At 50.2% G+C, this 27,789-nt stretch overlaps 1 protein-coding gene across 3 annotated transcripts in view; it reads left to right on the top strand.

Annotated features, from left to right (window-relative positions):
• The window catches only part of PKD1 (polycystin 1, transient receptor potential channel interacting), a 98,689-nt gene that overhangs the window by 53,956 nt on the left and 16,944 nt on the right, over window positions 1–27,789 (top strand). For 2 of the 3 annotated variants that reach the window (XM_054210486.1, XM_054210485.1), the window contains exons 11-29: window positions 181–930; window positions 2,037–2,168; window positions 3,831–4,006; window positions 4,457–4,590; window positions 5,173–8,795; window positions 9,808–9,954; window positions 12,298–12,441; window positions 13,688–13,967; window positions 15,508–15,724; window positions 16,860–17,010; window positions 17,966–18,118; window positions 20,408–20,552; window positions 21,395–21,997; window positions 22,504–22,660; window positions 24,068–24,320; window positions 24,978–25,173; window positions 26,290–26,460; window positions 26,925–27,068; window positions 27,413–27,623. In XM_054210486.1, coding sequence (XP_054066461.1) covers window positions 181–930; window positions 2,037–2,168; window positions 3,831–4,006; window positions 4,457–4,590; window positions 5,173–8,795; window positions 9,808–9,954; window positions 12,298–12,441; window positions 13,688–13,967; window positions 15,508–15,724; window positions 16,860–17,010; window positions 17,966–18,118; window positions 20,408–20,552; window positions 21,395–21,997; window positions 22,504–22,660; window positions 24,068–24,320; window positions 24,978–25,173; window positions 26,290–26,460; window positions 26,925–27,068; window positions 27,413–27,623 — 7,787 coding nt within the window. The remainder of the gene's footprint in view (window positions 1–180; window positions 931–2,036; window positions 2,169–3,830; window positions 4,007–4,456; window positions 4,591–5,172; window positions 8,796–9,807; window positions 9,955–12,297; window positions 12,442–13,687; window positions 13,968–15,507; window positions 15,725–16,859; window positions 17,011–17,965; window positions 18,119–20,407; window positions 20,553–21,394; window positions 21,998–22,503; window positions 22,661–24,067; window positions 24,321–24,977; window positions 25,174–26,289; window positions 26,461–26,924; window positions 27,069–27,412; window positions 27,624–27,789) is intronic. The other variant, XM_054210488.1, reaches the window with a different exon arrangement.

Below are 27,789 nucleotides of genomic sequence, written 5' to 3'. Positions count from 1 at the left end.
ACATTTGATTCAGAGTGGCCAAAGAGAGCAGGGTGGTGAAATGTCTCCCCATGCTGTGTTTGGATCTGTGGCTTTTGGTTTCCACTTGGCAGTGAATCCAGCTGTCTTGTCAGGCAAGAGTTGGGTGCTGACTGCTCTTACCTTGAGGCATCAATCCAAAAACTTCTTCTTTCTCTGCAGGTCACATTCAGAAAAGAAGATATTTTTGTCAGGGCTGAGGATGTCTTCAGTATCCAGCACAATGCAGGTTTGGGCTCACTCCTCCAGTGCCAACCAAGTACCACATCCCCTTACAGAACCAACGTCTTAAGCATTAACTCTTCAGAGTGGGCACTAGGCCTGTCCGACAGCTCCATTGGTGCCACCTGGATAAATGGCACTGTTTGCTCTCTCCGAGTTCACTATGCTGAGGAACAGCTGGTCCCAGTGATCAGCCCCCACAACACAGGACTGGAGCATCCAGGTCGCTACACAGTCAGAGCCAGTGTGGACAACGGGGTCTTCAGCGCCAATCTGTCTTGTAGTTTCTGGGTGACTTCCTGGGTGTCAGGCCTGCATGTCATCCACCCTACTCCTCAGGGCGGCAGAGTCTACCTGCCATCCAACCACACTACCCTGGTTGTCAAACTCTCCTCAGGGGTGAATGCGACAGCTCGCTGGTTGGGAGACAACCACACCTTCCCCTTCGAGGGGTCCTGCCCAGTGGCTGTTGCACCGCTGACGGCAGAGTGTGCCAGGGAGACCAACGACACCTGGTTTGCTGTGGTCAGCCTGAGCAGCCTGAGGGAGGGGGTGAGCACCCACGTGCTTGTTGCAGAAAACACTGTGAGCTCCCAGAACATCACCATCACAGTGAAAGTGGAGGAACCCATCCGCGGACTGCGGGCCACCCCTGACCCTGAGAGCAGAGTGCTGCTAAATACACGAGTGGTGAGTGATTACTGCTGCTTTTAATTCATCAGTAGTGTTTTTAGCCTTTACTGCTAACAATGTGTGTTTGGCTCCTGAGGGCGGCTGGGGCTCAGCTCCACACTGGTCAGGTGTAGCACTGCTTGCTGCTAAGCGCCAGCTCCCAGGCCACGCAGACAGCGCTGCTGCAGACACAGGCATGTGGCAGAAAGCAGAAAGGTGCTCTCCAGCAGGAAGGCGGCTCAGTTGTTTGTTCACTTTTAATTCCCTCAGAGGTGAGGCAGCACCTCCTGTGAGGGGAATACTGTCTTTCCAGTTCCACAGAAAACTGGAGGCATTATGAAAGGCCAGTATTTACCTTCCTTTGACTTGTCAAGATAGTTATTCCTTTAGTGTTTAGATTTGCTCTGCTAAATCGTTATATCAGCTGGGTGAAGCTATAAAAATGTCTCGTCCATCCATCCATCAAAGTCTTGGAGTTACTCTGGTGTTTGCAGTCTTTTTTTTTCTCCAGTCCCCTGTTGCCAGAGCTACATCTGAGCCCTGGAAACCTGTTCAGTAACTGCCCATTGGTATCTATGAAATGCTCTGTTCAACCTCTGGCTGCTTATGGCAGAACGCTGCGCCTGCAATGCCTGTTGGTCTCACCCTTCCTGGCTGCCATGGTCTGCTCAGGAGGTGCTGTAGGAATGAGGAGGGAGCCTACCCTGTCCAGTGCAGGTCAACCATTTTAGCCTTTGGGTCAAGCACTATCAATGGACAAGGGTGAGAGACTCAGCTTACAGGTGTAGCTAAAGCTGAGTTGTTTCCACAAAGACGTCGTAAAGTTTTTTAGCCAGCAAGACAGACCTGATCACAAGAGCAGAGCACTCAGGTGTGGGAGCAGGCAGTATGGGTTCTGCTCCTTGCTCTGCTATTGATTTATGGCATCAGGGTCTGCATTTCTCTATCAGCAACAAAGCCACAGGTGATCTTGCACCTCTGTGTCATGCTCTGAGGGTGATGCCTTACAGGTTTGTGATGGCTCCCAGTCTGGCTCTGCTCCCTCTCCGGTTTAACTGGAGATCTGGGAAGTGCTCTGCATGCTTTTCTCTTGCACTAGTATAAAGTGTCCTCATGCCTTTCAGAGCTACGTCCCTGTGATGGAAGCTGGGTCAGATGTGACTTTCCGATGGACAGTAGATGATAAGCCATCTTTCACTTTTTACAATGTTGTCTTCAACGTTATCTACCAAAGCCCAGCTGTGTACAAGCTTTCGGTAAGCCAAGGCCTTTCCCATGATACCATTTCAGTCCTGGGTTTCCATTTCATCCCATAAACTAAGCAGGAAAAGCAGCAGGGATAGGAGAAGGCAGAGTTGAGTTGAGGAGGTTTTCACTGTGCTCCTAACGAGCTCGTCTGCTATTTCTCACTGAGCTGCTCTTGCAAATGCAAATAGTAAGTTTCTTTGTATTCTTCCCTTACAGCTGACTTTGCTGTTTTCCTTGTCTTTGCTTTCTCCTTTTTTCTCCATGTTCTCCTTTCTGTTCATGGAGAGTCTGTCCTTACTCCTCCCCAGCAGGAATGTGGCAGGGAGCCCCACTGCGGGGTGCTGGCTGCTGCTTTGGCAGACCAGAGATGTGGATTCATAACCGTGCAGAGGCAGGATGCAAACATAAGACTTTCATAGGCAGGACAGAGCTTCTGCTGCAAGCTGTTCTGGTCTCTGTCCTGTTCTCTTTCTGCTGGTGCAGACTAGAACACTGGATTTTGTCATGACCCCCGAAGAAGGACAGAGCAGAGTGTCTGGGCAGAGGGAGGTATCTGTTGTGGAATAGGAGTTTATCTCTGGCCAGAACGTTTTTCAGTATCGTGCCCTGTACTGCCATGCAGGGTCCGTGTCTGGCTCCAAGCTGCTTTATCTGTTTGCAGGGTAACTGCTGGCTTCCTAAAGAGACACCAGCCCTAGCTCCAAAGGCATGCTAGCACTAATTTGCTTGGTGCAGCACTATGCTGAGTAGCACTAATTGGCTGGGGGAAGCACTGTGCTGACAAGCCTGGATTGCTTTTACTTCCAGAGTTGACAAGGTGGCATTAGTCTGGGGTCCACAGGGTTCAGCGTAACAGATCCACAAAAGCCTAGACACAAACTTCTTTTATCTGCTGAGGTGGGAGGTCTCTGTTCAACTGCATTTGAAAGATCACTTCTGTCAGCAGCTCAGCTCTCTTGCAGGTGAGGAGGTGGCAAGACGCTTCATCATTAGGTGCCATGTCAGTGTTACATGCCTAGATAATTTTGAGGATCCCGCGCTACTTCTGTCTTCATGTCTCTTCAGTGTCTCGCCCATCCATTCTCCCTTTTCCTCCTCTGCCAAACTTTGCTCTCCCCCTCTGTGCCCACTACGCCTAGGATGCTGGAGATGCACTTGGCGTGCTTGGTTTTATGAGTGTCTCCCATGCCCACTCTCTGTGCTTGGAGTCCCTCATCTGCCACTGTCCTAAGGAAACTGGGTGGCTGTTGCCCCCTTGGTGGCAGCAAGTGCCTGGGCTCAGCAGCTGGAGACTGTGTGCAGGTCACGTCGAAGCAGGCCAAAGAGTAACTGGCAAGTTCAGAGCCAGAGGAGTCTCAGGATGAGAAGCTGTTCTGCTTGTCCTCTTGCTGTAGAACCAGTCCTTCCTTGGGCTGACTTTAGTAATGGAGATGTGGTGGTTCCAGCAACAGGTGGCTTTGCCAAGTTGGTGGCCTTCCAGTCTATGCTGCTTTCCAGTGCCCACTCAGACTATTGCCCCTGCCTCCCTGTCCCAGAGGCTACTTTTCTCGCACCTAACCTGCTTGCCTGCCTGGGGGGGACCTCTTCAGTACAGTGAAAGCCCACTCTCAGGAGAGGGCAACATGGCAAGGTGATCCCAGATGCATTCTTTGTCCCACTGTCCTTCCCAGCTCACCGCTTCCAACCACGTCAGTAACTTTACAGTCAATTACAATGTCACGGTGGAGATGATGAATAAGATGAAGAACCTGACTGTGTTGGGTGTCCTGCCGGTCCTCCCTCAGAACAGCACCGTGGAGCTTACAGCAAGAGTTCAGGTTGATTCAGCTGTGGATGCTATGTTCCTGTGAGTCCTTTGCAAGTTGCCTGAACTTAGGATCTTACTGTGCATAGCTTGCCAGTCTTGCCTGCACTATTTCTCTGCTGAGGGCCAGCTGATGTCAAACGGCCCATTTCTCAGCTGCTGTCTAGTTAATTTGAAAATCCTCCAAGTGTGGCTCAGTCACACTGGCTGGGAGCTATAGTTCAGGGTGAAATACTTTTCTTTTAAAGGATTGCAGCGTTGCTTTAGTATTGGGTTCTTTCTCTTCTTACCAGTGCTGTACTCCTCTCATGGCGACAGTTCTGCAGCGTTGGGCGCAGCTACTGCTTTGATACTTGGCATTATGCTTCCCATGTTTTTTCTGGAAACCCCAGCCCTGAGCCTGAAAGACAGCCCTAGGCCAGGCTAGGGTTCCTCTGGGATTTCCATGATTCTCCTGTTGAACAGTGTAACTTGGTTTGCTTGTTTCTCCAGGTGGGATTTTGGAGATGGTGTCCAGGAGACATACCTGTTCAAACCTCCCTACAACAAGTCTTTCCTTGTTCCTGATCCCAGTGTCCATGAGGTTGTAATTGAACACAATGTTTCACACATCTATCAAGACCCAGGTATGCTCAGGATGGTTCTTTGGGGAAGAAAGGGCTCAGGCATTTTTGTAGCATGGGGTTTACAAGGCACCTTCCAATTAAAAAAAAGGCTTGAATGTAATTACTTTGTTCCTAAGTGAACAGCCGAGTGACTGGAAGTCTCCAGCCATTGCCATCCTCTGTAATTCTGTTCCTAGGAGAAGTTTGTCCGTGCTGTAAGAAGCAGGCCCACCACACACAGTCCCCTTTTGGGCAGCCTCAGCAGATAGACAAGTGGCAGGCAAGCTCCATGCTGATGGGGGTAGGGAGCACCACTGTGGGCAGCAGGAAGGTGGTCTATTTTGTGAGCGAACAGAAAGAAAATCTTTTCTCTGTGTATGTTGGACTGGCTTCTTACTCAATGGTTCCTCCTCACATGCGTGGCCTGGTTGTAATTCTCGCTTGTCTTGGACCGGAGGAGGGAAGTCCAGCGTGTGCTCAGTGCAGGAGCGGAGTATCACCTTGCAGTCCCCTATCACGCTCCCCACGCTGCTGCAGCACTGAGGAAGCTGTTGCACCAGTATGTGCTTATGACTGGTCTTTTTCTGCTCTCTTCCTATGCAGGCGAATACGCCCTGGTGGTTCTTGTGTCAAACCAGTTTGAGAACCTCACCCACTTGACCCCAGTTCACGTCCACAGTTATCTGATTGATGTGAAGATGGAAGTAGAGGAGGATGTTTTAGTTGTGAGCCGTCCGGTCACCTTCAGAGCCAGTCCATTGCCGTCTGCTTACGGCGTTGTGTACACCTGGGACTTTGGGGATGGGTCCTCGCTGTTCACAGAGAGCCAGTCTACAGTGACATACAGCTACCCTAGAAGAGGGGTATACAACATCACCGTGATGGCGAATAATACCATAAGTAGCGTGGAGACAGTTGAATGCTACCAAGTGTTTGAAGAGATAACGGGGCTCCATGTTTCTGCAGATGAGGCAGCAGAGCTGGGAGCATCTGTGACCCTTAATGCTTCAGTGCAGACAGGGGACAGTATCACCTGGATATTCGATATGGGGGACGGGACGGTGCTGAGGAGTCACGTGCCAGTGGTAGAACACGTGTACATAAAGGACATCAACTGCACTGTGAACGTGACAGCTATGAATCCTGTGAACTCTGTCTCCCAAACTGTGCCTGTTCGGATATTTGTCCTGGAAGTACTCAAAATAGAGCCTACTTCTTGCATCCTTGAGCACCCGGATGTGCAGCTCACTGCGTATGTGACGGGGAATCCTGGTGAATACATCTTTGACTGGACTTTTGGAGACGGCTCGTCCAATGTCACTATCAGTGGGGACCCTGTGGTGATGCACAACTTCACCCGAAGTGGGACATTCCCCCTCTCCCTGACTCTCTCAAGCAGTTTTAACAAGGCTCACTATTTCACCAGCGTCTGTGTGGAGCCAGAGATAGTTAATGTCACCCTTCTCCCTTCCAAGCAGTTTGTGAGGCTTGGTGAAGAGAGCAGCTTCCAGGTCAGTGCCATACCTCTCTACCAGTACCGCTACCGCTGGGATTTCGGGAACAACGAGTCCACTAGATCGAGTGGGACTGAAGTGACGTACACCTACAAGAACACAGGGATCTTCCTGGTCACAGTGACTGTCTCCAACAATGTCTCTTTCAACAATGACACGGCATTTGTGGAAGTCCAGGAGCCAGTTGGGGTAGCAAAGATTGAATATAACGGGACAGATGTTTTGGAGCTGAACCAGATCTACCTGTTCTCTGCCAGCATGAATGGAACGAAAGTGAGTTACTGTTGGGACTTCGGAGATGGCACTACCCAGCCTGGCCAAATTGCTACCCACTCCTACAACAACACAGGCCATTACACTATTAGTGTGATGGGCCAGAATGATGTGAGCTTTAATGAGACCACCATCGACATCACAGTGAAACGTCGGCTCCACGGGCTGACCATCAATGCCAGCAGGACAGTGGTGCCATTAAATGGTTCAGTGAGTTTTGTAGCCACTCTTGTAGCTGGCAGTGCCATCCGCTACTCGTGGATCCTCTGTGACCGGTGCACTCCTATCCAAGGCTCCTCCACAATTTCCTATACTTTCCGGTCTGTGGGCACATTCAATGTCATTGTGACAGCAGAGAATAAGATCAGCTCATTGCAGGACAGCATCTATGTCTATGTCCTGGAGCAAATTGAAGGCCTGCAGGTGGCTAGCAGTGACCTGGTGGAGGACATCTATTTCCCAACTAACAAAACACTCCATTTGCAGGCAGTGGTGAGAGAGGGAACAAACATCTCTTACAGCTGGGTAGCCCAAAGGGATGGCAATGCTGTGCAGACCTTCACTGGGAAAACCTTCTCCTTGACCATCCTAGAAGCCGGAAACTACACTGTTTATCTGAAAGCAACAAATATGCTGGGATGCGCAACTGCTAACAGGACACTGGAGTTCATTGAGAGCATTGGTCTTTTAAAGCCTTATGCCTTCCCCAACCCAGTTGCTATTAATGCCTCTGTTAACATAAGTACCACCATAACCAGTGGTACTGGCATCACATATGTTTGGTACCTAGGTGATGGCTTCTCTCCTGTTACCTCTGAACCCTTTATTGTACACTCCTTCCAAAGCCCTGGAGTGATAGAGGTTGTCATTGGAGCAGAAAACAAACTGGATTCAACCAATGCAACAATTTATATCACTGTAGAAGAGGTCGTAGAGGGGCTGAGTATAGGGACTGCAGAACTGGACTGTAGGTATGTTTCATCGGGCTCTACAGTGGTCTTTGAGGGGGAGCTGCAGAAAGGAACTGAAGTGACATGGCTTTGGGAGGTGCCAAATGGCACGTTGACTGGACAGTCCGTGGCAGTTATGTTCCCCACAGCAGGGCTTTATACGGTCTATCTGAATGCATCAAATGACGTCAGCTGGGCTCTAGCCAGCAGGAATATCTCAGTGCTGGACAGGATTCAAGGACTGGAAGTTCTTGCCAGCAAGAAGGTGGTGGAGCCAGGGGAACAGGTCACCTTTGTGATCAGGATGTTGTCAGGTACCTCTGTGAGTTACCTGGTGAGCATAAGTGGGGACTACTCTGTGGTGCTCAATGGGTCCAAGTACACACATGAATTCACCAAGAGTGGTGATTATTTGGTGACAGTGACAGTGCAGAACCAAATCAGCATCGCACATGCCCAGGTGCTTATCTCTGTCCTAGAGGCCATCCATGATGTCAGGCTCCTGAATTGCTGTGAGGAAGGTATACCCACGGGCATGGAGAAGAGCTTCAGTGCCCAGGTGGGAAGTGGCACCCGTGTGTCATTCTCCTGGCAATTCTCCCTGTGGAAAGAACAAGGTCGATCTGTGGTCACTATGGCAGGAGAAAGTGTTTCCTACACTCCAGAAGCTGCCGGCCTGCTCGAGATTCACCTCAATGCCTTCAATGACTTGGGAGGTATCAATATCACCAGAACCATCCAGGTCCAAGACCCAATAGTCCAAGTCTCCCTCACTGCCTCCAATGTCTTTGTCAACAGGACAGCACTATTTGAAGCAGCAGTGGTGCCCAGCAGTAGGAGTGTTGAGTTCCTGTGGACCTTTGGGGATGGCTCTTCCACTCAAAGGACCAGGGTTGCAGTGGCCAACTATTCTTACCTGAGCCCTGGGGATTACCTAGTGGAAGTGAATGCCACCAATCTCATCAGCTTCTTCATAGCCCAGCTCACTGTGACTGTCAAAGTCCTGGAGTGTGAGGAGCCAGAGGTGGAGTTAGCCTTGCCCCCTCAGGTAGTCATGAAGCGGTCCCAAAGGAACTACCTAGAGGCACAGATTGACCTCCGAGGATGCATCAAGTACCAGACAGAGCACCTATGGGAGATCTACCGAGCACCTAGCTGCATGAACTTGGATAACTCCAGCAGGATCCGTCTGCCGAATGTTGATGTGAACAGACCCCAGCTAGTTATACCAAAGCTTGCCCTGGAAGTTGGGAACTATTGCTTCATCTTTATTGTCTCCTTTGGAGATACCCCACTGTCCAAAAGCATCTTTGCCAATGTAACTGTGATACCAAGTAAGCTGGTCCCAATCATTGATGGGGGATCATACCGTGTATGGTCCAACACTCAGGACTTAATCTTGGATGGGGAGAAATCCTATGACCCAAACTTGGATGATGGTGAACAGACTCCCTTGTTATACGATTGGTCTTGTACATACTCCTCCAAGGTAAGAGCAGTTTTGCACAGACAGAGAGGGTGATCATTTAGGAGCTCCAACTGCACAGCAGCTCCACTACAAACATGTGTCTGGGTTAAAGCGGTGTTGAGGGGAGCTTTTGTGAGCATCTTTAACAAAGCTGCTCTGGAAGGAGGATTACAAATGTTTCCCAATTCCTAGCTCAGGGTGGTGGTAAAAAAATTGGTGTGAAGAGTTGTGCCATGCAGCCTGCTGCAGTCTGGTGCTGCACAGTGTCCTTGGGCAGGACAGAAGTGTTGGCACTGGAAGCTGAGGCATTCACATAGCTGCTTCCCTTCTGTTTGGCCTCTGGTTCGTGGTTTCAGTGTAGCTGGTTCCATAACCTGAAGGCATTACAGAGCGCCCAGGGCGCTGAGAGCTCAGGTCCCTCTCCCATTAACAGTTAAATGTCTCTAATTCCAGCAGGGGCCAAAGTTAGACTTTGGAGGAGTCAAGTGACAAGTCATGGTCACTGTGGTCGCAAGCAGATCACTGTCCTCAGACACTGAAATGGTCTGACCCTACAGTAATAGAAGGGCAAGGGAGAACTGCCCTTCAAATTCTTATGGGAGAACCACTTCAGGAGCATTTTTTGATTGAGTGTGGGATTCTTTTCCTTGTAAAACGTCATTGTTTTCTATCTTTACCTCAAAACAGAAAGACGCAGAGTGTGTATGGATTAGACTTTTGAGTTTAATGTGAGCTCTTCGTGTTGTTTGGCAATGTTTATAAGCTACTTAATGAAGAATTAATTACTATAAAATAAGAATTTGAAGCTCAGATGAAATGCAGGAGTGTTCCAAATACTGCTTACTAACGTGAAGAACAGGATAATGTGCTTTATTGTCCACACACCACCCCGTTTCTCCCACCCCAGTGGTGGCATTGCACAGTAAGATCTGTAACAGGGAATTTGTGTGGACCTGAATGTTTTGGCTGTGGACTAACCCGATGTGCACCCGTAACAAGGAGGGTTTGAAAGTTCTTTTCTCCTTGCAAGCAGAGCTCGGCTGCAGGGTGCTCTCTGAATTTCAGTGCCAAGGAAGGAATTGTCACAATTTCCAAAGCTGTATTAGAAGCAGATGTGGAGTATACGTTCGACCTCACCGTCAGGAAGGAGGGTATGAGTCCTGAGGCAACAAATCAAACCGTACGTACCACAGACAACTGTCGTTTTCTTTCCTTGTGTGCCTGCTGCTGGACACAGCTGAGCTGGGAGTCCACAGCCCTTTTTCTAAGGAATTTTCTGTAGGAGAGCGTTGCTGGCTCAGGACCGTGCCCAGCCATAGGTGATTCCCCAGGCTTCTTCCCCTGGCCCCATTTGAGAGCCCAGTTCAGCTGGGGGTGGGGAAGTAACCGCTATCTACCTGCAACAGCCAGCACGGGAAAGCAGGGAAAGCAGATTTCAGGGCATCGTTGGGGCTCCATAAACAATCCTGTCCAGGTCATTGGCAGGAACAAACACTGGTATTTCTGTGATCTATTCATCTTAAGCTGCCTTGGGCAGCACTTTTTGCTTGTCCTGCCAAGTCCTTTTAGTTTCTTCCTTCCTTTAGACCTTGTGTTAGTCCCTCTCTGTGTTAGAGACCCAGCCCTGGACAGTACTGGCTGCTATTCCTGGGACTGAGAGCCTGCAACCACAGATCTGCCATAGGAGGATGGCAAAGGAGCCCGTGGTCGGTAGCAATTCCAGCATTGTGGGCAGTCCCGGGCTCTTCACTTGTCACAGCATCAGGCTCTTCCCTGATTTTTGCCCAGAGAGACCTTCCTAAGAGCTGGTAGTTAATTTTACTTTCTCCTTCTTCCTGTTTCTCTCTTCTCTCATGATTTTTTTTAAGGGTGGATTTTTTTAAGTGCATGTTGTTTATGTCAAATTAAGCCTAACGCTGAATGCAACTGCAGTCCGACAGCAGTTATGGTTTATGTCAGAAACATTCATCGTGGTGCGTTTGGCAATTAGAGATATAGTTAGCCTGAAAGTGGAAACTCTTACTGCCTGGGTTTTAAACCAAAGCTGGAGGATAAAAAGAAAAAAATTAAATTGATAGTCTTTCAAGGACATTCCGTACTATCTGGTTTCCATGCATGAGCGCAAAACAATGATTCCAGTGTCGCAGGAAATTTGCAAATACTGTAGGAATGAATGAAGCTTCAATGCGCTCCGGCTTAGTGCTGTGGAATATTTATCCTCTTTTAAAAGTCTGCCATATTAAACAATGTCTTCATTACTGTCTTTCTTTGAATTCAGAATATTCATTATGCCAGGGCAGAGGACTCTGTCAAATGCTGGACAACCCCATTTCCTCGGGGATTAAAGGAATTTAGACAAAGTACAGGGGTCAGAGCTCAATAACAGTTGTGTCTGAGCCACCGGTGCTTCTAAAGCTCTCCTCTCTCTGAGTGGTTTGCCAGGGAGGTGTGGTAGACATCTTGAGATGCGCAGCTTAGATCTGAGCAAAAAGCCTGGAAAAACATGCCGCACTCTGGGAAAGGTGATTCTTTCAGGCTGCAAAGCAAAATGCATTTGATGCACAGTGAGAGCTGTGTTTTCTGGCTATTTTTATCGTCATTCCTGTCTCTCAGGCACATAGGTAGTGTCAGAAATGATGATGGCTCTGCACAGGCAGTGCACTCGAGAGCCCGTGTGTCAGGCCCTGATATGTGGCATGTGGTTCCAGTCCAATCTCTGTAGATCAAAGCAGGGATGGGGGAGACAGCAGGACCGTGCCCTGGCTTTGCACAAGGGAGCACAGTAAACCCGGGCTCCCTGGCTCACCCAAGCCCTCTGTTACTCTGGATGGTAAACACTACTCATTTAGTTGAGGACAGGGACCCATAGCCTGTGTCCACGGCAGATCTGCTGTGACCCCACCGTGTCAGGCACTTCACAGCTACAGAGGCAGGGCCAAGAGTTTGGCCCACAGAAAACAAAGGAGAGCTGCAGTTGCTTCCCAGAGCAGGTGCTCACCAGATGTTTGATCTGTGCTGCAGTGGAGGCTTTCCTTCTCCCAGTTAGACTGCTCTTCTTTTCCAAACTCTAATGCAGATCCCATTTTTGTAGGGGTGTAACAGCTGTCCTGAGATGGTCAGTACAGCAAAGTGCTTCAGTTAGTGTCATCCCCATCTGACAGCACAAGCAGGACTTGCTGGGAATTCAGCACAGGGTACCAGAGGGACATTTTGAAAGTGATGTATGTTGTTAAAAAGTGTAAATAAAGTAAATCCAGAATTACCTAGATTAGCCCAGCTTGGCATTGCGTGGCTCTTGAAAATCAGTGACAGAAGAACTTGCCCTGGCCAGTGTAAGAAGAGTGATGTAGCTTAAGCCTGACCTGAAATCCTTTGGAAATCCCTGTCTGCTGTTTCCTTAGCACTGACTGGGCTGGTGCAGAGCAATTTCTCCTTGCAGAACCAGGTGCTGGGCTGTCTGCTTACCTGTTAGATGTCTGCATTTTTGTCTCAGATCTCCTGATGAAGCCTCTTGCTTTCCCAGGTGTTCATCAAGAGGGGTGGAGTCCCTATCGTGTCCCTGGAGTGCGTTTCCTGCAAGGCTCAGTCTGTCTATGAAGTTAGCAAGAGCTCCTACATCTACCTGGAGGGGACCTGCCAGAACTGTCACAACGACTCCAAGCTTGGGGTAAAGTCATTAGCAACGCTGGTCTTTGCTTCGCTTTTGGTGGACTTCAAGGAGAAGGGTGGAATCAGAGAGGACAGGCTAGAAAGAGCTGTGTGAGAAGTAAAGTCCTGGACCTGAACTGCCGTAGGGGCAAGGAGGGGAAACAATCTCAGACCATAATTGCAGTGGCAGGCTGGGTCTGGCTGAGGGGATGGAGGCTGGCTGGTACTGGTCTCTTCATCACAGCCCCTGGAACTGGCTGCAGGACTGGCTTGCAGAGTCAGAATTTTAAAACCATATTGCCTGGTGCGATATGGGGCTCCTGTGTGGCGTGCCGTACCTCGGCAGCATGGAGGAGGCTAGGAGAGCCTGTGAAGCAGCTTCCCCATGTCCTGTAACCGCTGGAACACCTGTGAGATGTCCAGAGCTTTCCTTTGCCCTGGGTTGTGCCTGCAGGCTGCGGGATACATGGCCTGTCAGTCCTTCATCAGTGTGTCTCAGCCTACCCGAGGGCAAGTCCTTGATGCGTCATTTTCAAACCAAGTCCATGAATGACTAGCTCTTTTCACACAAAAGCCACTTTTTTTCCCAGAAGAGGTTTGTAAAGTGTTTTCTCCCTGCTGATTGGCATTTTGCCCGATATTTTGGTGGCTCAAGCAGAGGTTGTTCAGTCTCTTCTGATCCCCCAAGTCCCGCATGCCCTCTTCTAATTACAGATTCCATTATGCAGCATCTCTGCAACCTGTTGAATTAAGCAGGTCTCAGAAATAGAAGTCCTGTTGCGAGAGCTAGTCTGTATCGCTCCCAGTGAGCCCAGCATGTACTTGCATGGCATTTTCTGGCTGGCTATCTCTTTGTTCCTCTTGTTATCGCAATTGTACATTTGTGCTATTAACAGTAACCATTCAGGACACGTTCAGCTTGAAGCATATAAAACATGGTATCCCACGGAGACTCCACCAGTACTTAATTTATTTCCTGTGTTTTGTATTCTGTATTATGAAATATTCTGTCGGAGGGTGATGTAATCCCAGAGACTAAAGTAGATCTCACAGTGGAAATATTCCCACCAGACATTTTGGAATGGTTCCAGTTCTTGTTACTGTAGCACACAAGACTAAAGCTGAATTATCAACTGCAAATTTGGCAGACGGTCCTACTAGAAATCTGTTACTTTTTATAAGAGACTCAATCTGAAAACATTTTAAGGACATAACTAAAGATTTAAACAAAACCTCTCCTGTCTTTCCCCTCTTCGTCTCTATAGAGATGGGCAGCACACAGCTTTAAAAACAAGTCGCTCATCCTGGACAAAAAAACTACCTCCACTGGCAACACAGGAATGAACCTGGTCTTGAGGCAAGGGGCACTGAAGGATGGGGAGGGATATACTTTTACCCTTCACATCACAGACCTCACAACAGGAGAGGAAGGATTCGCCTCCATCGATCTGCTCCCAAACCAGCCGCCCGTTGGAGGATCCTGTCAGCTGTCTCCCAAAGGACCCCTCAGGGCACTGATGACGAAGGTCCACTTTGAGTGTGCAGGTGAGAGCCTGTGGACAATGGTGCTGGACACTTCCCAGCCCTCTCTGCTCCTCATGGGCAAAGGTTTCCTATCCAGTGTGTTGCCAGCTGCCCTTCTTCCCACAGATGTTTTCTTTACCCTGAGCTCCTACCCCAGGACACCGTTTGCCAGGCCTGAGTTGAGAAGTGGAACTTTCCATTTCTGATCCCCAAAGCTTGGACCATGAGCAGCTTTGTGTGCTCAAATTATGGAGCTCTAAAATTCATGGTAGCAGGCAGGCACTTTTAAAAATCCTAATTCATGTAGTTTAATGGTGGTATCCAGGCCGGGACAGTACTTGCAGAAGAAACTGGTATTTCGATGCAGGAAAAAGAAGATAGGTGCCCAAAACTGAGTCACACATATGTGGGAAGAGTCAAAAGACAAAGCACTGGGGCCTTCTCTGCCATGTGGGCTGGATGTTGCCGTAGGCAGTTACCTTCTCAACCAGCTGCAGAGACAGCAACAATGAGTGTAGCTTTGGAAAAGTGGCCTGGCTGACGTCCTGTAGCCTTGGGCCAAGGAATAAGTGCCTTTGAAAACCATATTTCCCCAAATGATTAGTGTTGGAGATTAATGCTGTCTGTGCACAAATGCTGGGAAGCCACGCTGCGGAGGAGATGATGAATTCTGCTGGTTCTCGGGGAGGCTGATCACCAAAACCCAGCTTAAGCTGGGAGAGAAGCAGAAGTGTATTCAGCATGATACGATTGTAACTTTGCTATATTTTGAGCTACCCAGAATAATTATGAAATCAATACCTCTTTGTAGCGGTGGGAATTTTAGCTCTTAGTGATTGTTTTTAAGCTGAAGTGAAACGCAGGATACAGAGCAACTGGTCGATGTCCAGTACAGCAAGCCCTGGCAGAGCCAGCACCTTCACTGATGCTCACTGGCAAATGCACAGTGAATTTCCGAACTGCCCGGCTCCCACAAGACTCCCCATAATTCCTGGGAGGTCCAAGGAAACCTTTGTGCAGGCTTTATCCTAGATTCAGTTGTTCCTGAGATGTTGAACTACCTGAGGTCTGCGCTGAGCCTCTGTCTAATGTCAGGCTTTGCAGGGCTTGTATAGAAGTGCAACCTTGGGTCAGTGCTGTTCCCAGCCCAAGTAAAGTTATTTCAATTTTTATTTTGCTCATGAACTCTTCACAAATACCTTTAAACGTTACATGACCCAAACACCTAGGCAGAAAACCCCTAAACATCAGTAAAATTCAAAGAGGGTCAGAGCTTTACATTGCAGGCCCTGAAGACATCCCTCTAGACCAGCAGAGCCCTTAAGCTGTCCCCTAATGGTGGGGATGACCTGTCCCTCTGCCAGAGCAGGGTGACCCCTTGCTGGCGGCAGCGGTGAAGATGCCATGCTGAAGGGATGAGCGGGGTGGGACGCACCAGGGAAGGGAAGTGCCACTGCCAGGCACTGCCAGCTCTGATGGATGAGCTGGGCTTTGGGATGGTGGCTACAGCCCCCCTATGCCCTTGCCCCTGTCAGACCCCCTGTTTGGGTTTGTTTTGCAGGCTGGCGAGACACGGAGGACGCGGAGGGCCCACTGGTGTACATTCTCCTGGCATCCCGCCGCAGGGCCGGGCACTACCATGAGTTCTGTGTGTACAAGGGTAGCCGTGCCGAGCACAGCGCCTTCCTGCCCCCGGGCTTTCACGAGAGCGGCTTCATGGTGTCTGTGTCAGTCCTTGTTCAGGACCAGCTGGGAGCGACCGTGGTGGCCATTAACCGGTAAGACCCACTGCTCACAGGCTGAGCTTACACGGCAGCGCCAGTGTCCAGCCTAGGCTCCTGAATCACAGTCTTATGGTTTGATCACGGGGTCCCAGTCCTGAAGGGCTTGGCAGATCCTGGGTGAAGTGTTTGCCTCCTGTAAGAGGCTGTTGGCAGGAAGGCAAGGGGAGGCTCATCAGAAGTGCAATACAGAGAATTCCAGGCTTTGTGGATCATTGCTCAAGGAGGAGACTTTCGCATACGTTACTACTTTCCTGGCCACTTCCTTAATTCCCTGGTGACAACTTGCTTTGAAGGCACAGTGTCACTTTCTCAGATCTCTATGCTCTGTGTTCCACCACCTTCTCTGCATCAGGAGACCTCAAAGGAGAGTTGACAGCACCAGGCTCTGGGGCTGGGGGTTGCCTGGTGTCCTGCTGCTGAGAGACAGGGAGATCTTATGTAGCCAAGGTGGAGAGCACGTGCATTAGGGTGGAATAGGGTGGAAGGGATTGCAGCTTGAGTCTCAGCAGGGCCAGTACCATGAAAGCCCAGTTATCTCTTCTGCAAATGCCCCTTGGTTTCCAGTGTGTGCCATGCAGGTGACAGGTGCCCACAGGTTCTGAGCATTCTGAGCAGGTCTCTGCTGCCTGGCCAAGCTGCAGGACTGCTTCTTCTTAAGGCTGATTTGCAGCTCCCCACACTGTACATGTGGTCCCGGCCTCCCAGGCTGGGGTTTTATGGTCCTGCAGTGCCTGCGGAGGAGAATCTGTGTCCCAGCTGTTCCTCAGACCCCAGGGAACAATGCCAAAAGCAGTGCAGCTCCTCCCAGCACACCGACCCTGTTTTTAAGTGCTCTTTGTACTCCATCAAACCAAACCTGGATTTTCTCCTCTGGGTTCAATGCACCTGTGTGCGTCCTACACCTGCAGCTTCACAGAGTTGGACCAGTGAAGAATCAAATTTCAGGTCCGTGATGTTCCTACATGCAGTTGGTGCAAACTGGGTACCAGGGCGTCAGTAGTGCTGTCATCCGTGTTTAACCACCTGCTTCCCCTCTGTATCCTTCCCAGCTGAAGGGCAGATTCTGCCCCCTTGCCCCAGCCCCATTTGATAGTCTGCACTTAACCCAAATACCTCTTTCCCTTGGCAGCTCCATGGAAATCGGCTTACCTGAGGGGTTCCCCAGCCTCTCCCACTGGCTCTACAATCAAACTGACACTGTGCTCCGGGGCTTAGTGAAACAAAGGGACCCTCAACAGGTCATTGAGTACTCTCTGGCCCTCATCACCATCTTAAATGAGGTAAAGCAGCACTCTCTGCCCAAGAGGGGCCTCCAGAAGGCCTTGCAATCGCCAATAATGTTATTTGGCCAAGTTTTGTACAGCAATGTAGGGAAATGACTTAATGCTTGTTTTTCATGTAAATCAGTGTACGTGCATGCTGGGAGCTGAGCTGGAGCTATTTTCATGCATCAGAAAGAGTAACAAACTCCAGACACACTACACAATGACCAGGGAAAGCAGAGAGGTTGCAAAATAAAACAGAGGTCCCAGAGAAGGCAGTAGCCCGAGTGTCTCACATGCAGCCTGCGTTTTTGCCCTCGTATTCAAGTCTAAACGCTGAATTTAGAAACAGAAACCTACCCAGCTCCTTCATGCTTCCCCTAAGCCAGCCACCCTACTCCATCTCAGCAGGGCTGGAAACTCCCTGTAGCTGCACAGGTGATGCTCTGGGTGCTAAGACCTCCTTGTTCTGACTGCTGAGCTAGTGCTGCAGAAAGATCTTCTGCCTGCATACAAAGGCTCTTAATCCACAGTGTAGGAGCACCATCCTCCTGGCAGCATTCACTTTCATGCCTACCTAAAGTAGGGTCCGGTCCCTCCAGGTGCATCCCTGTAGGCAGGGCAGGAATTTCCATCTATACTCATGCTTTCCTCCCCCATAAGAGCCTCCTGCACGCCTGTAAGCCAGGCAGGGGCAATCCCCCTGAGCACAGGCACTGTGCTTAGCTGGATAAGGACTGCACATTGATGCACTACTTAGCTGTCAAGTGCAAGGCTGTTAAGATAATTGCTTGGAGAGCACAAGTGAAATTGAGGAAGTTCTACTGAAAAACCAGCTCATTAGGTCACCCTCTGGGGAAAAGCACAGGCAGGGAGATACAGAGTGCAGGGAAGAGGTGACTTCAGCACAGCTCGTCATCCTCTGAAACAGCTTGATACTTTTCCTCACTCTACCTGATTTTATTGCCCCCAGTATGAGCGGTCCGTGCTTCTGGAACCTGAGACTGGGAATGAATTTGAACTCCGGACCTGGACTCGCAATAATATCACAGAAATCCTGAACTCATTGAAGGTGAACACAGTTGATGATATCCAGCAAATCTCAGCTGCCTTGGCGCAGTGCACGGTATGTTCCCCATCCATCTCCAGCCTCCTGCTCTTCCAGGTGCAGCTTAGATCCTCTTCAATTCTTGTTCTGCTTCCCCATCTCTGTCTCCCCACACACATACCACCCAGGGAGAACAGGTATCACTTGTTGACATCATTGGGGTTTCTGTGGTGATGTTGTTAAGTGTTGTCAGCTCTGCCTCTCACCATGCCACTGATCTAGCAGGCATGGATAAGATGGTGTGTTCATGTGCTGGAAGACAGCACCTAAGAATTCTACGCTGCTTTTCTGGTACCAGCCCTGGTGTGGCAGCTTGTTAGCAAGTAAGTTCCTTCACTTGCAGATGGATACTGTAGGACAGGCCTCGACAGACTGGAGAAGCACTGGAATAAATTGCTGGGGGAGTCGCAGAATCTCCAAGGACAGGCTGGACTCCCATCAGGAGTAACACAAGTAGAGCTGGACCTGCCTTGAGCCAGGGGACAGCGCCAAGGACTGACGTTCCTTCCAGCCTTATTTCTACCATACAGGATTAGAAACACTGCTCTGCTTCCCTGCTGATTGGAAGCGCTGTGTTCCCCGGCCAGCTCTCAGTTTCAGCTCCCTGGTGCTGGGGCTGCTGCCTGGTGGATTTAGGAGTGCCTTTATGTGTTTTGTCAGATGGGCAAAGGGAAGAGAGCCCAGTTATATAATGCGCTTGGGGTTTGGTGGTCAGCCAGTCTGCTCTGGCATGCTCTTCCTTCCCCCCTTCCCAAATCTTTGCTTTTGCGACTGGAGTCGGGTACCCCAGCCTTGTCCACGCATCGCCTGCCCAGCCAGGTCAGCAGCCTCGCTCAGCAGGAAGAGGCTGTCGTTGAAATGATGGACAGACTACTGCATCCCACCCACAGAGTCCTTCTTCTGCTGCTTCTTTCTCTGCTTCAGAGTGTGCAAACCTCAAAAATCACTTCTTTCTGTTCATCTTTAGTCAGGGATTTGGGGTTCGGCACATCCCCTTCTGATGCTGGATTGGTTTCTTTCTGTCTCTCCCACATGCTCTTGCCTTGCAAGTTGATCTTGCTGTGGAAGTTTAGGTCTAGAAATAGAATTTTTGTTCCACGGGAAAAGCTGACATTCCAGGATTAGTTTGTGCTCTGGATTGGAATGAAAAGCTTAGAAAAACAGTAATCTAGAAATTCCCAAGTGGTTGAGACTAGCGCGGAGTTCACACATTTCCTTTCCTGTAGAAGTGTCAATCAGTGCTGATACTTTTTGGATTTTACCTACAGGGGAGAGGACAAATCAGAATGAATTTCTCCTGGAGGGGAAAAAAAGAATCTCAGTCGTCTTAGTAGATTCTCCTTCCTAAGCAGTAGTTCCTTGGGTGGTTCCTCCCCATAACCCTTTTTATTCCCCACCTCCTTAATACCTGACTGTGCCTTGTGGACTCTGATTTACACAGTATGTCCTCGCTTTTCATAGCTTACAAATAAAAGCAGAAAAGGGGGAATTCTAGACCTGCAGATGCTGTTTTGATTCTTCACCAAAACATATGGTGAATCATGTCTGAATCCTATGATGATTAAAAGAAGAAAGATGAATAAGAGCTAGGAACTGGGTTGTGGTAACAGCTTCCATGTGTTGCCTCAGTCCCTCCCATCCAGCCCTCATGAGTGCGGGGAGCTCCGGGCCATGGCTAGAACATTCTGTTTCTTGGACACATCTGGGAGCAGAGGGAGGGACATCCATCATGCCTGAGTGGCAGGATCCCTCCCACAGCTTTCAGGAGTATTTGGACATTGAAATGGATTCAGTTAGGGCTAAATCTTGCTCCCAGTGAAGATAGCGGAGTGGATGGAGGAATCCTATCCAGCTCCTTCTGGTTGATTTCTGTAGGAATAGTGTGTGGTCCCCAAGGGGTACTCATGAGATGCAACAGCAGAAGACATGCTTGGTCCTTACAAGTGAACTCCAGGGAACATGAATATGCTGCCCTTTAATGCTCTTTCCAACCCTAATGCATCCTCCATTAGACTCCCGGCATGCCTGCATGTACGCTGTCAGATTGTAACATCAGGGGAGGTGGATGGAAGAGTCGTGAAGATACCAACAACTTCTTGGCATCTCTCAGTGTGAGCAGAGCAGCCATGGTCTCTGCAGTCACCTCCCTGGGGATGGAAAGAGCAGAGGTGACTTTCAGCATGCAAATGGTGTTTGAACAAATGTGCTTAGGTCTTTGCAGAACGGAGCCAGCTGAACTTGCCCACAGCTACTTTTGTCTTTCCCTGGGGATGTTCCTACTGTATGAGACTGTGTTCCCCTTTGCAGGTGGTGAGCAAGGAGCTGGTTTGCAAGTCATGCCTGACAAGGACCTTGAACAAGCTGGAGACCATGATGACCATTCTGCAAGGGGAAACGACCCAAGGCACTGTGACACCGACTGGTATCGCCGACAACATCCTCAACATCACAGGTCAGTTTTGTTCCTGCAGGAACAGGTGACATTTGACGGGGCACTGCTGAGGGCACAGGTCTCCCTGTGTAGGGTCCTGGGCAGAAGTAGACTGAGGGAAGCGTTGCAGGCTTTCTCCTGTACCGTTAGGGGCTTGGTTCATGCCTTTTCAAGCTGCTAGGGAGATTGCATCTGACAATTAGAGTGTGGCACCCCAGTACTTTCTTCTCCCCGCACTTTTTCCAAGGTTGTCCTGTCATTGGCAGCTGTCTCTGCAGACGTTTAAATATGACAGTTATTAATAAACTCACTAATACTTCAGGGAATTGTCTTTTTAGTAAACAACGAGTAACAGCTATGATTTCCAGATGCTTGCCTTCCTGGTTGCCATCTGAGGAGCGTGCCAAACTTCACTGGGGCACCCACGAACACTGTGCAGAAATTCCCACCTGGTTGCTCTGGGAGGAAACAGAGGCACCTTCTTTGCACTCCTTGTTACATATTTCGAAGTGTTCTGTGCTTTGTAGTGCAAAAACTTAGTAACGTATGTTTGATTTATCCATTCTTTCCCTGTTTCCCAATCTGTCATCTAGTCATTTCACAGGAGGAAAATAAAACCTGTTGTGATTAAGTATTTACCGCCAAACTTTGTAGATTAGCCAAGAGCCTGCAGGAATTGCTAACAGCTTTATTTTTAGCTATGTGCTACTGAGGACTTCCAGTGCGGGAGGTCATGTGCACAGGTAGAGTTACAGTGAGAAGACAGTAAGGAAAGGCTTGTCTGATTGTTTTGGGAAGGTGTCAGATGTTATCTAGGCTATTTACCACTTCATCTGCTTACACCTTTATTTCTCTCCTGGCAGGTGACCTAATTCACCTTGTTAATACGGTTTCACAAGAATCTAAGCCCCAGGAACTGCTGTCTGATTCCCACAATTTGCTGCTAGCTCCCAAAGCCTACAACCTGTCTTCCAGCCTGATGCGCATCCTCATGAAGTCTCGAGTGCTGAATGAAGAGCCCCTTGAGCTGGTGGGAGGAGAAATTAAGGCCACAGGCAAGCGGTCTGATCCCTTTAACTTGCTTTGCTACGAAAACACACCAAACTGCCAGTTCTCCATTCCCCAGGCTTTCAACACCACCCTTTCCAACCTGACGGATGTCATTCAAGTCATGTTCCAAGTAGACTCCAATCCTTTCCCTTTTGGTTACATCAGCAACTACACCGTGTCCACAAAGGTCGCCTCCATGGAGTTTCAGACACACAACGGGGTGCAGATCCCCATTGGGAGCCTGGACTCAGAGAAAGCCATCACCGTAATGGTGTCAAACAACACGGATGCAGACAATCTCTCTGCTGGCACTGAAGTCATCGAGGCAAGAACATCTGTGAACCTCATTGTGACTATGGAGAGCAACAACAGAGAAGCAGGACTGCACTTCCAGCTCACTTACAGAGTCCTGAACGGTAGTGCAGACACATCCAACTCTTTATGCTCTTTGCTATTTCTTCCCGTGGGAGAGGAGGGCTGGGTGTTGCAGCAAAGGAGAGCTATGTCAAGAGGTAACTGGTGTGTGGGAGGGGATGTCAGGTGTAGCCAGCAAGTTCCACACTGCATGGTTGAGGTTCCAGCTGTCATGGGCATCGTCCAGTCCTCAGTGTAATCCTTGCTTGTGGAGATTCTGGCACTGAGAGGCCTTTTGCTTTTTCCAGCCCTTTTGTTGAGCCACATTAGCACTGGTGGGAGTTTGTCCTGTCTCTCTCTTGGTCAGGTACAATGGTATCCAGAGTCTCTTGTTCAGGGATCCTCTGAGCTGCAGACTGAGAGAGTGCAGTCTGGAAAAGCATCTCTCTTGACTTTCTGTGATCCTGATACTCCTCCCTGGACATCTACTGCTGGCATCAGGTTTGTGGTCAGTCTCTCCCTGGTGTTTATAAAGTACTTTCTTTTCTTTCTCCCCCTCCCCACACAGATCACTACATTGCGAGCGAGCCTGAGCCATTCATCATGGCTTATCTCCATCATGAACCAGAGCCCAATGAGCACAACTGCAGTGCCTCTAAGAAAATTGGCCTGGATGCCCTGGCTGGAAGTGACCACAAGCTCTACACCTTTTTCACCTCACCCAGGTAAGAGAAGCCTCCCTTGTAATCCCTGTCACTCCTGGGCTGTCCCGTGGATGTGCGTGAGGGACGCTCAGGGCCTGACCATGACTTGCCAGGCTGCTTTGCAAGGGCTGGTGCTGTTGTAGCTACCCACAGTGCTGCTCTGTCCTGGAAGGAGGAAGCTCTCCTGGGCAGGCAGCTGCAAGATGCCATTCCTACACCTCAGCGTTGGCACCTCTTCTACCCTGGCACTCCCTCTTTCCCAAACATCTGCTGCTGGTGCAAAAGCAGCTCAGCTCTCTGTGATTTGCCTTTCTGATCTAGGTGAGGGAGAGTCCCCTTTCTAGAGCTGTAAATCACATTCCCTGTGAGTATCATGACCCTCACGCAGGGCCTCTCCTGGTGATGTCTCCCCCTGCTGCCCTTTGCTCACTTGCCTGATAGCTGCTGTAGTTTGTTTGTCTGATACTTGTCCAGACTTTCATCCTCTGTGCACTAGCAACCCCAGAGCTGCCCATCTTTACCAGGACTTCTTCCCCAAGGGGCTCACACTGACCTTTTCAGATTCAGGGCTTGCTCCATGCAGGTCATGAAACCATTTCCCGCAGCAAAGCACCACACATGTTACCCTGGTTCCTGAACTGCGGTGTAACCTTCACAAAAGCAGCTCTCTCCTCAGAGCTCATCTTCCCACTGTGTGACTGGAGGGGAAAGCAGATTCACTCGTGGGCTCCCATCCACCCTGCTTGGCTGCTGCTTGGAGTGTGCCAGGGCTCATTAAGCACTGCTGTTGTGCTGTTGGGTTTTGCAGCAATGCTCTCTTCTTCTTATCAGAGCAGTCATTCTTGCAACTTCAGTTGCTGACTTGCTTCCTTGCCTGGGAGTGTGTGAGTTCATGCCTTGTGTTATTTACGAGCCATTCCTAGGGATGAAAAGAAAAGATAGGCAGCTTGGGAATAGGTGGGGCAAGAGTAGAGCCACTGTTGTGTAAGTTGACACAGCTTCCATGGCTTTTGGTAACAGGATGCTCAAAGAGGGACTGATCATCCTAATGAGCAAATCTGCTCCCAGCCAAGAATCATAGAGTTGGTATGGAAGTGTCGTGTGGGTCAGTGGGACACAGGGAAGGGTGGGTGGGAAGGCTGCGCAAGGCTGCCAGCGCAGAGAAGAGGATGTGCAACATAATGCTCCAAGTGCTGAACTAATACAAAGATAAAGAAGAATTCAGGTGGTTTGTAGAACCCCAGACTTTCTGTACAACCAAGGGATGGTGTAAATTACACCACATTCGCTGGGCTTTTTCTCCTCATTGTGTGCTTACCTGTTCCTTTAGCAGGGTGCTTTCCATGGGCACACATCCATCAGAACAGGGTTTGTGTCCCTTCAGCAAGCACGTTAATAATGTCTCCTTGCTTTCTTTGCCTTTTCCAGAACTGATGACACCATCCAGAAATACTACTTTAACATCACAAACCATTTTAGCTGGTCCCCAGTGGAGGTGACTCTGGGGCTGTACACCTCCCTGTGCCAGTACTTCAGCGAGCAGGAGAAACGGTGGAAGACAGAAGGCATCATCCCGCTGGAAGACACCAGGCCAGACCAGGCTGTGTGCTTAACCCAGCACCTCACTGCCTTTGGGGCCAGTCTGTTTGTCCCCCCAAACTCTGTCCAGTTCATCTTTCCCGTGAGTAAAACAAAGTAGAGGCTGTGCAGCGTTGCCACGCTCTGAACAGATTGTTGTCACCTGGAGGAAAGCCTCGGGCTCCCGTTGGCTTCACATTCAAGCTGGGTTATGACTGACCCGTGCCCAGCTGGCAGACCAGCACAAGTACCTGAGAGCCTTTGGGAGCTGCAGATGGGCACAGCTCACAGAGGGGCTGTATCCTCTGATCATGAGTCCTGGCTGCTGCTGCTAAAAGCAGACTTTTGCAGATGGCTTTATTCCCTATTCGGTACACCTCACAGTGTGTTCACCTCTTAGTGAGATGCCAAATGCTCCTCCCAGCTGTCACCCAGCACTGTTTTATCCCAGCGAGCTTGCACCTGCCAGCTGCTCCCTGCCTCCCAGGGGTGTTCAGGCTCTTTCTGGCTGTCAGCGTGACGTAAGTGGGAGCAGAGAGCTCTCGGCAGCTGCTACAGCAACTTCATCCGGCTGCTGCAGTCGCTCCACAGGGCTGTGAGCACACAGTCTGTGCAGGGACAGGTCTTTCTCTGTTTGCATGTGGTAATCATGTGTGTGAACGGTGATTATAGCCAGGAAGAAGACAGCATGACTCGTGGGGAATGGGGGAGGTCCTCCTGGGGAAGGAGAGTGCCTCGCAACATGCTTCTTTTCTCTTAGGCTCCAGGCCCAGGTCTCAACTACATCGTTCTGCTGACGTGTGCCGTCTGTTTTGTGACCTACTCAGTGGCTGCACTGATCGTGCACAAGCTGGACATGATTGACATTAACCGAGTGGGAGTGATTCCCTTCTGCGGGAAGAACGGGCTGTACAAATACGAAATCCTGGTGAAAACTGGCTGGGGCAGAGGATCAGGTTAGCCCATAGTCTACTCCTGTGCTTGATTCCTAGACATCTGCGTAGTTCTCCTGAGATCTCACCTCAGCACATCATGCACCAAATGTTCCCCTGCAGGGCCCAGAGCTGACCTGGTGTTTGGAGCAGCACTGATCAGACAGTGAGTTCAGGGCTTCCCACAGCATTCACAGATTTTATTGTGTGTTGATGGGGCAGGTCAAGCAAGAGCTGTGCAGAAGAGCATGCTACCCCAGTGCTTGCTGTTGGGGTGGTACAAGCAACTGCTGCTGGAAGGAACCACCCAGTATAGAAATACCCCCACCCTGCTTTCCCTGACTGGGCTGTGGTTGCAGGAACAGCCAAGAGGCAGCAATTGTTCCTCACTTCTGGCCCTCTCCTGCAGAAGCATCCAGGCGTTGTGGGCCCTTTAGGTGGACCATTTTGCTGTCATCCAGCATCCATCACTTTTTTCTGCCGTCTGAGTCTTTCTCAGCAGCATGAAGGCAGAAAGCTTGGCTTTCTGATCTGGGGCTGGGTTTGTAGCTAGAGCTGCCAGAAACATCATCCTGGATTTGGAAATCCAGGCAGCTGGGATATGGAAGCTCGAAGCAAGGACAGAGGTGAAGTGCCACTGTGTCACTGCCAGAAACATGCTCCCATTAATCTTAGTGTAACCACTGGTTTCACTGGCAGCAGGTTTCACCTGAAGCCACCCCAAGGACCATCCAGGTTGAGCAGGTGGACCAAGGAGCATCTGGCAATTGGTACCAGAGAGAAGTCAAAGAAAACAAGTCTTTCAGCTACTTGGTGGAAAAAACATCCAGAATAAACATCTCCTCCCATGAGGGTGTTAGCAAGGCAAGGAATGTCAGATTCAGTCCCCTCCAAAGAGGAAAACCATGAGCATGCCAAGGTCCATGCACCAGGCCAATCTGAGCAGCTGCCCTCCAGGCTGTGTGTAACACTATCCCTGGGTGTGGGATGGCTGTTGAGCACATTCCTTCCTCCGAATCTCCAGGTGGCCCTTCTGAAGGGCCATTGCATCTGGTACCAGGTCACTAGCAGGAAGGCAGAGCTGGGGAACAGCCCAACCTTGGGTAGACTTGCCTAACTGAGCTCCATTAACTCTGCCAGGTACTACAGCTCATGTGGGGATCGCCCTGTATGGTGTGGACAATAAAAGTGGTCACAGACATCTGGATGGAGAGAACGCTTTCCACCGCAACAGCCTTGACGTGTTTCAGATTGCAACAGAGCGGAGTCTGGGGAGCATCTGGCGCATCCGCATTTGGCATGACAATAAAGGTGAGACGTAAGCGGGTGTGCAGGCCTGAGGCAGCCATCACACATCCCAGGTCAGAACCAGGCTCTGCTCCGCCTGGTGCCTGGGCCAGGAGAGAAGTACTTGAGCCTGCAGTCTGGACTCGCACTGATGGGAGACCATGGTGACCCATTGGCTTGGGGGAAGTTTGTTGTCGGGGGGAGAGGGTACGTGGGGTCTCCATCATGGGGAAGTCTGCAGACTGGTCAGCTGTAATCCTGTACAAATACAATGCAATGTGCTGTGACAGTGTCTGTAAATGTCCATACAGCCTAGGAGGTGTATGGACATTTCTCTTGGGGACTGTGCAATTCCTACCGATGAAGATAGTGTCACAGGGTAACTGCTGCTGTCCCACTGAGGGGCTCTTGTGTTGCCCTCTCAGCTTTGCAAGTCCACAGAGGGAATGTCTGCCATGAAACACATTTCCTCATTTCTTAACTTTTAGGACTCAGCCCCTCTTGGTACCTGCAGCACGTCATAGTCCGGGACCTGCAGAGCAGCAAGAGCTACTTCTTCCTGGTGAATGACTGGCTGTCGGTGGAGAGTGAAGAGAATGATGGCATGGTGGAGAAGGAGGTTTATGCTGCCAGTGAGTGCTCAGCCCCTGGGGTGTGGGGCTGGGATGGCCGAGTAGCATGCAGGTTATCGTTGTGTTGAGGAAGGTTCCACAGCAGCAGACTGCAGAGGGACCATAGAGCCTGCACACTGGCTCTTCCTCATTGCATTTGATGCCTTGTGCAGCCAAGTGCTCTGCTGGGTCCATGTGCTAGGGGACAAGGCATGGCAAGGACACAGCTGTGCAGGAGCGACCATATAGATGCAGTGTGGATACTTCCTTGAATATTAGTCTGCAAGGAGGGACCATGGCAGGCCCAGCCAGGTCCCCTCTGTGGTGCAGCTGGTCCTGAGAGTCTCTTCTCTTTTTGTGCTCAGGTGAGACAGAGCTGAGGAGCTTCTCCCGGATCTTCATAGCAGAGTTGCAGCGAGGTTTCTTTGAGAAGCATGTCTGGCTGTCCATGTGGGACCGCCCGCCTCGCAGCCGCTTCACCCGTGTCCAGAGAGCCACTTGCTGCTCCCTCCTCATCTTCCTCTTCCTCTGTGCCAATGCTGTGTGGTACGGCGTGGTGGGGAATGTACACCTCAGGTGAGCTGTGTCCCTTGGTGCTCTGGCCAGTCCCTTACCTCCTCAGTGCCCCTCCTGTGCTTCCCTTTGCATAGGGCAGGACAGACGTTATGTCTGCTGGGAATAGGTGCCTTGCTTGTGGCCCTGAGTCTGCCCTTCCTGCTCCAAAGAATCTGGGACCAGGACG

This window comes from Rissa tridactyla, chromosome 8 (genome assembly GCF_028500815.1).
Source record: "Rissa tridactyla isolate bRisTri1 chromosome 8, bRisTri1.patW.cur.20221130, whole genome shotgun sequence".
In the NCBI taxonomy this organism is placed as follows: Eukaryota; Metazoa; Chordata; class Aves; order Charadriiformes; family Laridae; genus Rissa; species Rissa tridactyla.
Note: the sequence above shows the minus strand (reverse complement) of the source record. Positions and strands in the feature narration are given on the sequence as shown.